The sequence below is a fragment of the Branchiostoma lanceolatum genome, chromosome 1 (genome assembly GCF_035083965.1).
Source record: "Branchiostoma lanceolatum isolate klBraLanc5 chromosome 1, klBraLanc5.hap2, whole genome shotgun sequence".
NCBI lineage: Eukaryota > Metazoa > Chordata > Leptocardii > Amphioxiformes > Branchiostomatidae > Branchiostoma > Branchiostoma lanceolatum.
Genome location: NC_089722.1, coordinates 26,532,644 through 26,545,298, shown reverse-complemented (window position 1 = coordinate 26,545,298; position 12,655 = coordinate 26,532,644). Strand labels below are relative to the sequence as shown.

Here is a 12,655-nt window from a genome sequence, read left to right as displayed (position 1 = left end):
GCATACCATATCATAACATTTTAAGTTCTTGTGGTTTCCTTTATGTCAAAAATTTAAAATAAAAAAAAACAACTCGAGTGAGTGACTAATACGCAAAAAAGCACAACTGTAGTACAGACGCCATTTTTATTGCAAGTCTGCCGTTTTACACACCACAAAATAGAACTCACGAAGATCTTTAATGTCGCAGCATATTTACATACAGCAAATCAGCTTCAACACGTATCAATTCCATTTGAATGCAGCTTTTGGGGGGTTAAAATCTGCTTACAACACTAAAAGATGTGTATACTAGAACAGTCTGTAGTTGCAGTTGTAGAGTAGTGCAATTACTATAATATGACGGCTATCATAACTTCTGTTTGTTAGGTTAATATTTTCCATATTTCAGTGGTCCCTTGATCTGAAGGCTCTGCAATGTTATTATTACATTCCATAGATTATAATTTCATTTTTGTTAAAGACGATTGCGATTTCATTAGTTTAAGTACTTCCCATTCTATTGTATACCAGGAAATGACGATCACACTTATTTCCAATCTTCAAAATAAAAACTACTAAATACAGCTCCACGTAAAATAGTGGTCCAGTTCCACACTTATTTTCGACTAATACACTTTCATAAATCATTATGTACAATATCACTTTCTCATCAACTTTCAAAGTGCTTGATTTTCAATTTTTGAAATTTTGAAACCCTGGCTAGTTACGTTCTAAGGAACTGTAATCTTTACGCATAGAAGGCCCAGAGGAATACTCCGACGCACATCATGATGACGGCATTGATGTTGAGGATGAGACGAGAGCGAGGGTTCTCCTTGATGGAGATGCTGACTTCCGGTTCCGGTGGGGCTTCTTGGTCGTCCTGGTTGATGCCGCACATCCAATCAAAACTGCGCTTCCACAGAGGTGGCGATTCCACTGTGTTGAGGATTAATCAAATCGTGATTTAGAAAGCAGTCTAGTACTGTTCCCAATGATACAATGGCTTACGTTCATTCATCATTATTGTCATGCGGCATCTAAATAATGTCACGTCTACGCAGGTCACGTGATTAAAAAGAGTGAGCAGTAGCCCTGAAGAAGGCCGAAAATTTGGTGGAACATTTTCTCAGAGGAAATTAATGTTTGAAAAGAAAGTTTGGTCTTAATAATCACGACTAGGTATTTTCTCATCCTTAACGTTGAGTATTTGTGGTTATGGAGTTGTTACAAAAGCAAATAATTTAAGGAAATGTCCATTTACCCATGTTAACGGTGACATCGTGTTCCTCCTTGTCAGCCGTCTCCTTCCCGTTCAGAGCCGACATCTCGACAACTTCTGCTGGTTTGTCCAGATCGTCCCTCTCCTCCTGGCTGTGGCGTGTGGCCCAAGTCAAACGGTGGAGCTAACAGAGAAACAAGACGCCCAATGTGTTAACTACAAGTTAAGTTATTTCCAGTAGTATTATACAACCAGTCAGTCACCGACGTTTAGGATGCTTTCAGCTGCCTTCGTCAGGGTGTAATGAATTCTGCTACTCCGTACCGACAGGTGGCGTTGTGGTGGCGAAAAGGATGCGGTCCCAAACGTGACTGAGTCTACCCCCCTTGTCCATATTGAAGACTAGTACTGGTTTTGATTTTCTAATACATGTAGCTTCCTTCATGCAGCGTGTACATTTATTTCTAAATGACAGATAAATCTAGTCACGGAAAAGTGATTTTTGGGATCTAGATATCTATTCATCAGAAGTCCGAATGATTTACTCCAAGTGACTGTGCTATAATCTTGCCGATAATGTCTTTGGCCATATTTGACCACATCTGCCCTTTTTCCCAGCTGAAAGAGAAGAGGAACTTACGTGTTTATCGTCGATGGGTGGTGTACAGAGACTGACCACGACCATGACAATGGCACTGACGGCGAACAGGATCATGGCGAAGTACAGGAAGTGGACCCTCCACAGCACGGCCGGCCGGAACTCAGGCTCTCCGCACCCTGGCGACCCGTAGGCGAAGTCCATCACCAACCGGATCAAACCAACCACCAGACCAGACATCAAGCCCCAAAATGCACCCTGGCGTACAGAATAGAGACAACTGAAGTCATGGTTGGATAATAAAGTTCATTGATACACAAATAAGAGAAATTCCCCTACCAACGCTTCGGTGCCTACGTGCTACTTTCCTTAGGGTAATAATGACTAGTTCTACTTCCCACTGCTAGGTGGCGCTGCATTGGGAGGAACGCGGTCCCAAACGTGACTAAGCGTGTACTCCCCCTCGTCACGGTTCATGACCGGAATAGACTTTTTGAATTCTGAGCCATATCGCATCATAAAGTTGCATGTTTCAGCCTTCAATACGAAATGTATTCACTGCACATCTAAGAAAACGGTTCCTTTAAAAACTACGAACATCCAAACAAACAAATAAACAAACGAACAAACAAACAACCTACCGGCTCCGTCATCCTCTTCCAGAAGATGCCGAGGATGAAGCTGGCGCAGATGGGCGGGGAAAGGTAGCCGGTGACGGCCTGGATGTAGTTGAAGAGCTGCCCTCCTTGTGCGGCCTGAACGATAGGGATCCACAGGATGCTGATCCCAATCAGCACGAGTACAAACACCCTAAATAGAGAAGAAAAATTAATGTTTCCAAATCCTCAACAACACTGTCAACAGTTTCAGGGAAAGATATGTCACCACAAAACGTCAACTATGCGGATTTTTTATGGTACTTCAATGGAAGGTATGGTTGGTACTAGTGTCTGATGTTCTGAACACGCTATATTCATGATAATTGTAGCTTTTGGGTTGGTTTGGTTTGGACCCCTGACAGCCATTCTTTGAACTGCAGGGGTGTTTATGCCGCGAAGTTTGAAACAGCATACATGTAGCTCAGAAAAGGTAGATTGGATTTTTGGACCTAAAACAATGTGGTCTATGATTATGAAAAAAAGATACTATTTTCAATTAATACAGAGAAAGACTGATCTTACAAGAAAAAAAACCCAAAGAACATTATAGAGTTCGGACCTGCCAACGATCATGAGCTCCCTCTCCGTGGACTGCGTGCGGAACTTCCTCCAGATGTCCATGGTGAAGATGGTTGAGGAGGAGTTGAAGATGGAGGTGAGAGAACTCATCAGGGCCGCCAGCATCACCGCTAACATCAGGCCTCGCAGACCTGCAGGGCAATATTACGTCATCGATCTTAGACGTAGCCATAGTTGTAGTCCTATTGGCAAAGATGCTGAGACTTTCTCGAACAGGCGTGCCCGCTGGCTATTTGGATCAACTAAACCTATTCCGGTTGCCAGTCATGAATCATGATGAGGGGGATACACGCTTAGTCACATTTGGGACCGTTTTACTCACTGCAGCGCCACCTAGCAGCAGGAAGTAGACCGACCCACCACTGAGGGAGGTAGCAGAAGGACTACCGAAACGGTAGCAAGTAAATCATTTTGGTTGTGCTACAAATGACGCTATTTTCCTCTGAGACTTTGTTGTGAACAAGGAAGTGTTTATGTACTTTGTAACCGGGGCATTTGGTACAAAAGTCATACAAGTCTAACATGTATATTTGATGGTAATACATTTCCATTCGAATACACCAGCTATACCATGTCTACATAATCGTTTTCTACAACTTCACAAGTTTACAAGGTAAATATAGAACTTTGTAGTACAAACGATAGACTTTTTAAGCGCCCCACTATGTACCTGTAGGCATAATGGACACCACTAGTTTCGGGTATGCCACGTTGGAACAGCCGGCAGCATTCTGGCAATATCTTAGACACTCATCGGGGTCCACACAACCCACTTCATCTGGAAGTTTAAAAACACAGAAAACCTTCCATTATACTTTTAAACACGAAAAGAAAGACGCACTAAATAACGGCAGTGAGAAACATAAAAGCTCTTCAACAAATGGCAGTAAGAAAAGTGCGACCGAGGGTACACAAACTCAAAGAACAACTATAGAATAATGACGGTGCAGTTATCACGTACTTGGATAGAGGGCTCTGCTGATCATGCCCGGCAGAATCATGAGGAAGAACGGAAGAATCTTCAGGTAGCCAGCCAGGATACACCCGCCCTTGGAATGTTCGATTGTCTTGGCGGCAAGACACCGCTGGACGATCACCTTAACAAATCAATAGATAAGTTATTCTACGTTTAAAAGAAATATGTTTTTTTAGCATTTCGAATACAATGGAATGTGCGTTATGCTAATGGACCTCATTTGCATAATCTATACAGAAACTACATATTTCCCTCACGGTAAGTACTAAGGATGTCATATTGGAGTTGCATGTATGATGAAATCGATTTTACTTCGATAACTGCAGAGAACCTTTCACACACATAAAGTGCCTTTTTGGTTGTTTTTTTTTTAAGCGAAAACGTCTGTCTCTTGCAGAAAACACACCTGATCTGTACACCAGTACCAGGTAGCCAGGATGGTCAGACCGAAGATGACGCCAGGCCAGGGCAGGTCGGCGTTGATCGGGTCCCTGAACATGTGAAGCGCGTCCGCATTGGGGATCCCGCACGTGGTGCTGTTGTCTCTGATGACCGGCACGGCCAGGAAAAATCGCCGGATCATCTCGTTGTATCCTCCGACTTTGGCTAAACCTGTTGTTTTGTTGGACAGAAATTACGGTGTGACTGTTAATTAGAGTAGTTTAAAGTAAGAGAATAAGCACTCTAGCATATAACCCATTGAAAACTTTCTGGCAAATCATCAACTACCATAAAATGATCTTCTTTGAGGTATATATATTCATTAGTGATCATTTGAGAGGGTCAAAAGATCTACATATGTCCAAAAACGCTAAAGATATGATTGGCTGATAATGTAAATAGGGACACCAACATGGCGGCAGACACAACGATGACGTCACGTTCAAACGTTCATATTTTCAGCAGTACTTACTGAGTCCGGTCAGGACAAAGGCTCCAGCCACCATGATGACAGTCTGGGCTGTGTCGGTCCAGATCACGGCAGACAGTCCGCCTGGGGGAAGGGAATCGGCATCAACATCGGTTGTTTTTGCTTTTTTTAAATTTTATTTATTTTTTATTAATCTTACCAGGGGAAGTATCGTCTTGTATTGTATTGTAAATTTGATGTCTTTTAAATCCATATGTAATATGTGATATGCACATTGTGTAGGAGGGAAGAGACAATTACAATAATGATACTTGCCACCTACCATATAGTTATGAGGGTGATGTGTCTGTTTCTATCGTTGCAGCGTTTCACAACAGAAAACATTTGTTTCTAACAATGTAGAAGCTGAATTTTGCATTTCGTCCTCAGCACGCTATGGAAGACCTACCCGTGACCGTGTAGACGGCTGTGATGGCCAGTAGTAGCACCACTGCCAGGTACAGGTCCCACTTCAGAGACTGTTGGATGAACACAGCGCCGGCAAAGATGTCTGCCTACAGAACAAAAACAAAGCACAAACATGAACCTTACAGAAACCACAAACGTCAATCCTACAAAAGTATAGCCCGATAACTAAAATATACAAATCATCAATCAACAACATACCTAATAACGCCCCCTTCCGGTGCACATGTGTTCCGCAAATCCAACATGGCGACTGTTCCGGTCATTAGCAAATAGCCATGTATAATGTTAGAAACCATCATAATCAGTATGTCTGTATGAGTGATCAGGGAACGTTACCGATATCTTGGTGAAGACGTAGAGAAGGAGAGAGACCACGGACAGGTACACGGTGATCCTCTGTCCACCAAACCGCTTCCTCAGGTACTCTGGCATCGTGAACACCTGTGGGGGAGGGAAACAGTGTATAAGTAAAATATCATTCTTCCGTGAATAGCTTTGGGACCGCATCTTCGATGCAACGCCATCATACGGCAAGGGGTAGTTAGGTCCATTCAGGCCCTAAGAAAGCTGAGGAATTACCCAAGAGTTTTCGACAGTGTTTATGGTAGAACCTTGAGCGATAAGACTCTCTGAAAGACTGTTATTTGAAGAAACATTTTATGAATGTAACGCATCTTATCATTGTCTTATAACAACGTAATGGTACTTAAGTTATTTCTTACCCCAGCAGAAATGTAGACTGGAACGAAGATCCACCCTAACATCACCATGATGAAGATGGCCTGTAAAAAGGTAAGAAAAGAAATCAGTTCTACTCTAGACGCCAGAAATGTCTACTGATTTTGAATCCCTCGTTTAGGAATCAAAGTTTGTGAGCACTAAGAAAGGTCCATATGGTGTATAGGGCGGCGGCCTTCTCCATTTCCTTAGTCCTTGGACAACACAGCCGTACAAGCACAGATAATACTACAGCAGGGGGCTCGTCCGGTGTGTGTTCAACTTTCATATTCTTTCCCATTCGTGCTGATTGATAAGCAGAGAAGCAGTAGTGCTTCAAATTGTGAGGTGTTTGGTATGACTCGGTCAGTAGTTGAATCCTCGACCTACCCTTTAGGCTTTTGCTGCGGTAATAGTACTGTGAGCACTACATGTACTTACATGTAGCATTTATGCCAAATTTCCATAGAGAGGTACTGACTCTAATGAAACAAAAGCTCTATAATAAAGGTTTATAGTACAAAGTTCTGGCCTGACATTTGCGGTGCTCGACTTGGGACCTTAATGAGACACAAATGTCAATGTGCGACTAGATTTGAACCCCAGCCACTTAACAGCGTACGTACGTTCCACTCATACGCCACCACAGCTATCCCTGACGCAGCCGCGGTCCCAGCCAGACCCACGAAGTGCCCGCTGCCGATGTTACTGGCGAACAGAGACGCACCGACCTGTGAAGAGAAAATATTTCAAGAAACGGTATACGCAGTGGTCAAAATATTAGCAGCATAGACATTGTTTGCAAATAGCTACAATAAAAGAGAACGACATTCAAATGTTAGCCCTTGTTTTGAAGAAGGATCTTTAAAACTAAATTTTAGAGTAGAGACGGAGGACGTCACAAACTACTTGCTCCGCCCCTCACTGAGCCACGTGTTCGCAATCTGCATAAAGTGACGTCATAGGAGCGGTGGAGCCATTCCTTCACAAATACTGGAGTCGTACGTCCAAAAAGGGGTACGTCCAATTTTTGTGTTGGAAATTGAAGTTTAAACATCTTTTTTGGTAGACGTTTCTTGTTATTTTCATGTCTTTAAAATGTTAGGAATACATTTGACAAACACTTCTTACTTAGTTAATTTAAGATCAGTTATATTCATCTTACCGGCCACCATGCCATGTCTCTTCCAGCCAGAAAGTAGCCCTTTGCACTGCCGCGGTTGGCCCTCCATGCGGACTGAAGGGAAGAGAAGAAACAATCACATCCTTGACACGTTTGCCTTGTGAAGCTGTGTCTTTGAGCTAACAGTACAGCCTGGGTTGAGTACTTCATCGGGAAGGACAGATCTACATATGTTTTGACAGCAAGACCCTTGGAGACAGTGGAGACAACAAACAGGCCGACTTGGTATATACACCAAGTCTTAGAATTCACCTTGAACTCTGCATACCGGGTCATAGGAAGGTCATGTGATAACTTCGTACCTAGGATATGCAGTCTGAAATGTATTGTCTTTGCGGTGTGCCACTTGTCCTTTGAAGATTAAACTCGAACGGTATGTCATAAAATGAATGATAAAATGTAGACCACTAAATATTGGAAGCTCCATTTCTTGAATGACAAGCTATTTTGAACCAAGGTTTTGAACCCATCTCATAAATCATTTGCTCTGTTTACTCTGTGACCTTCCAAGTTTCATAGAGGCAAGTAAGTACTAAGAGGGAAGTTCAGTTTAGTCACACTTCAAAACTTTCTGAGCTACGTGCAACACCACACGTTTGTATGACCATACATTCTATACCAGAATCCCTAGGAGTCTAATGATACAATAAATCACCGGTTGTTCGGGCTTGTCTGAGTTTTCCTTAATTATGTTTGCAAACGCAGGATAGAGGCAACGTGAGCTCCAAAGGAATGAACAAACACCTGTTCCCACTCCTTACCACCCCTGCCCCTTACTTGGTACAGCCCTTCACGCTCTGTCGAATTAATACGTTGGAAACTGTAAGAAATCACGTCTGTAAAAAATCTATCAAGTTCCCGCCATCTGACATGAAAGATTGAACCCGGCTACTGTTTGGGTACACATGAAAGACACATTGGGGTCTCTAGGGTGGGGCTCGTTTCACTCAGTCGGCGGGACAGGTCGCAAGGTTGTCCCAACAAAGGATAACTGTTATGTGCCCCTCTTTAGGTTAGGAATGAGACGAAAGAAGTAACCTCCAAGCAAATGTAGGGTCCGGGTCAGTGTTATATATGTATTTTTGACTCATTTTACACCTCTGTCTGGTGGTCCGCGTTTCTCCCTATTTCCCTTCCTAAAAACGTACTAAATGCCACAAAAACCCAAAAATACTGAGGTAAGACAGTCACTGAGCCGCACCCTGCTTCTGCTTGGAGATTACAAGGTATCCCTTACTTTATCCGATAACCTATATATATAATAGGGACGTCCCTCGGATAGGACGTTAAATGGAGGTCCCGTGTTTGGGGAGAGCAACACCCCGCGCACGTTAAAGAACCCACCACACCTTTCGAAAAAGAGTAGGGGCATGCCCCGGTGTGCGATGGTCCAAATATTACAGTCCGGTCTGGGATGACATCTTGAAAAGGTGATAGTTCACCTGTTATGTCAATCCTTCCACAAAATGTGGTAAATCAAAATAAATAAATAAATAAACATAGACATATGACGTATATTGTCCATATACATTGTCCATATACATGTTTGACCACGTTTCAAAGGGAAATATGTTTTCTTTGCCTGGAATGATTCCCGCTTAATTTAGTTTCTTCGTCACTGCATTTCTGTCAAAGATAATGAAGCCTAAAGGGCATTTATGTACTCTAGAAAGAACTACCTGACTGCCTACCGTATGTTTGCTAACTCGTCCTCTTTTGCAAGTTTGACGTACCACATAGAGACCATTAAACCGAACGTGTACCAAACGGGCGTACCCTGTGTGTTTTGCTTGACCGGAAACACAAACATGTAACAAAACATCAAGAAACGGTTGGAAGGAAGTGGGCAGTTACCGTAAATAGCTTCAAGAGGTAAATCATAGGGTACAGTGTTGATGGATGGTGTGCACAGAGGTCAGGTGACCTTTAGTCTCACATCGGTCGTACGATTGTTTTCCTTTCGTCGTAGGTTTTTCAGCGAGGCTATAACAGAATCGACCGTCGACAAGAATCTACGGCAAACTCTTCCGTCACAACACAGCTGATTTTTGTACGACACATCCGTCGCGCTGTCCAAATTACTTCAGTTTGCTGTCGATCGTATGTGTACAATCCTGTCGTAAGACGGATGTAACAGTATATGTAACAGGGCCATTGCATAATGCTGTACAGTAGCAACCGTGTAACACGTACAAAGTTAGATGTCTAATTTGGAAAGTGCTTTAAAGCGGTAAGGGGAAAGATGATCAGGATGTCGGACGCTTCGGCGATTTACCAACTCGCCCCATAGCTAGTCATACCAACTCTGTCCAGCATCCTAACTCTAATCCTATTAGCTAACCCTGGCCGAGTTGAAAAGGGCGTTGGGCCGAGTTGACCAGGCCGAGTTGGTAAAGGGCCGAATTGTCCTGATCCCGGGAAAGAGGCGGCGCAAACCATACGCGATGACAAGTTTGCTGTGATTTATGCCCTAGCCTTTCCAGCGGTACCATATTACCCTTTTGAACCACAATTCTATTTTCATATCTCGACTTCGTAATGACTAATGATGAGAAACTATTTTCCTTAACGGAGTATTTCGCGGTTAGAACTCCCTTTCAACGACCTCTGAGGTTAAAAGGGTTAGCATTACAGGGGTGAGTAGGGGGACATACCTAGCCCCAAGGGATGTTACGTTTAAGATTTTCTCCCTACTTAGAAGGCTTCTTACATGTGAGAATCACCCTGAGGACAATAAGAATATATCTCAGGGGGGTTAGAGAATTCCATACATGTATCTATTGTATACTTAAAGAAAGTGAGTGCTGAAAATAGCCTAAAAATGACTACTGTTTTAGAGTGTATAGAGTACATGGAACAACGTTTTAGCCTCCAACCAGGCCCAATGGATTGCAAAGACGGTCTTGATGCAACCTATAGATCTGCTTGGAGATTAATTGGGTAGTCACTCCGATAGTTTGCTATCTTCTCCGTAAATAGTTTGCTATCTTCTACAAGTTCTACTTTTCTTGTTTTCGTTCAGAAGTGTACCTCACAGTAGCAAATCGGTGTGCCGCCATGCCAAACATGTGTGCTTTATTTATGTATTTATGTAAACATAATTTTTTATGGGCCTTTCTCTCGAACATAAATAATATCGAAGTCTCAGGCGACAATTTTTCGTGCACTTGGACTCCCTCAAGTGGGGTGGGTGCACAAGGGCCTATGATATCGGGTACGAACGACGACCTTGCGGCTAAATCAACAGGTATCAGATATCAGTATATAGACTCAGTACAGTTAGCTATATTTACAGTGGGCTGAGGGGTCCCACACACCGAGAATTAGCTTTAGGCGGCTTGGCAGAGATACGCGAACTAGAGTTACAAGCAGACTTGTAGGGCTGCATTGCACAAATTCAAACGTGATCAAATTAACAACAAAACAGTAAACAGGTAAACGTTGTGATGAAACTTCCTGGAAGTATACATCCGAATTTTTGCACCCAGAAGCCAACAATAGATGACACTCAAGCATGATTTTTTTTGTGATTCACCAAAATTCATGACCCGCAAAGTCATGACCTTGTTTATCTAACCTTCCGCGTTACTTTCTTGGTTCATTATCGTCGGCAAATCTAAAGTCAAGTCACGTACAAGCGTCGTCGTAAACTATTCAGCACAGGAGTTAGGTCTTTTTGGTAGGTATCCAGAACATGCAGTTTGAATTAGACATTCCGTCTCGTATTGTTGTCCTTGTTTATGTTTCAACCATAGAGGGAAAGGCAGTAAAATACAGCGCGCAAGAGCAAGGTGTAATTGTTTTACTGTTATGGTCCTTAGACTAAATTGGCCCTTCGCAAGTTCACACAATTAAGTATTCAAATACTATGAGTACTATATTTTTATAGTTTGTGTGCACGCCAAAACTCAAAACTTTTATAGTGACCTTGATTGGCTGGATGTGTGGCAGTAGTACCCGCAAAACTTGGCTACAGCCTGCTTACAGGAGTCGTTCCAAACCATTCAAATATCAGTTTAGTGTTCTATTAAAGGTTTACTGTTGTTCACGTGTGTTGGGTAGCCAGTGTACAGTCTGCTTGGATTCCCGCCATTTCTGTGTCGTCTGTCAGTTGACTCGCAGCAGTCGTCTGACATGTACACAACTGGAGTGCCGTGGTCTCTTATTTCACATGCCCGCCCTCACTAGCTCTCTGCATTGATCTTATATAACTACACCCAGCTGACTACACCACAGTAGGCACGTTTTCACATTCAGTTTTCTGTCTTTTATAATACAGGACTCTACGTTTGCAAACTCGAGGATCGGCTACAAGACCCTAAGAACGAGAACACGCCGTTTGTCTATTTAGAGCTTACCCATGTACCGATTGCCTGAGGCCACGAGGCATGCAGTCACCGGTGATGGTTCAATGAGCGGTCACACGAGCAGGAACAGTTGCACGACCTCGGCCGTTGTGAAAGACAATCCCCTGCTCCCATTCCCAAAACAACTTCATTCAAGTGCCTGCGACTAGGTTTGTGCCTAGCGGGGGTTTCGCCCCCTTTTTGTAGTTTAATATACAGGGCTGGCCATGCTTTTGTACCTGATGGTAAAAGTATTCAAAACACAGCGAACTTACCCATATTCCTACAGCTAAAATGATGGCGAAATACACCACGATGACGACGATGTCAGCCCAGTGAATCTCGGTGTTTTCGCCGGTGGACGGTGGCGGTGTGGACGACCACGGCGTGGTGGTCATCGGGCCTGAGGTACTCGCCATCGCCGCTTACTGACCCGCCAAGACCTGACGAAAATCTAGATCAACACTCAGAGACTACCGAATACAAACAGGAGGAGGGAAAGTTGGCTACCGGGTACTGACAGAGACAGGGCGCGGGTATCGGGGGAGGATCCGTCTTGGCTGTCTACCCACTTCAAGTGGCTTGGCAAGGGCGGTAGTGCCGGGGGCGCAACATCATTAGTCAGGGGCAAACCATTAATAGTCGCAATGTGGCCCTAAACAAAGTTGTAACTGTTTCTTAGCTTCAAACAAACGTCAAACTGTATTTTCCATAACACACAATGATCGCAGTGTGGGAGAAAAGGTTTGAGTGTTGTATTTCTAGAATATTATGACTTTTTGACATGACTAAAATGCAGTAATGATTCCCCCCTTGTTTGGAGAACGCCAAATTAGCCATTAGGGAGGTTGGTAGGCGTGTGGGGGGCCGGGACAGGCTGTGGCCAAGCGCGAAGAGGGGCATGACGGGAGGTTTGGCAAGATACTCCATTGCGTCATTTCCTGACGACTTCCAGATGTTGAGGGGACGGGGGTTCATAAAGGTCATTGCCTTCTGGTTGTTCCGCCATTGTGTTCGGCTTTTATAATACATGACCTCTTCTCAGGACCAGTTG

At 43.5% G+C, this 12,655-nt stretch overlaps 1 protein-coding gene across 1 annotated transcript; it reads right to left on the bottom strand.

Moving 5' to 3' along the window:
* Window positions 1-112: 112 nt before the first annotated feature.
* Window positions 113-12,216, bottom strand: LOC136445402 (sodium/glucose cotransporter 4-like). The gene is made up of 15 exons (XM_066443392.1): window positions 11,877-12,216; window positions 7,238-7,309; window positions 6,699-6,803; window positions 6,078-6,137; window positions 5,692-5,796; window positions 5,336-5,441; window positions 4,930-5,010; window positions 4,423-4,628; window positions 4,002-4,137; window positions 3,711-3,818; window positions 3,021-3,171; window positions 2,444-2,612; window positions 1,845-2,060; window positions 1,247-1,388; window positions 113-921 (listed from the first exon to the last, which is right to left on the bottom strand). Exons 1-15 carry the CDS (start codon window positions 12,018-12,020, stop codon window positions 731-733), a joined length of 1,992 nt encoding a protein of 663 aa, XP_066299489.1. The 5' UTR covers window positions 12,021-12,216; the 3' UTR covers window positions 113-730.
* Between the last annotated feature and the right edge of the window lie 439 nt (window positions 12,217-12,655).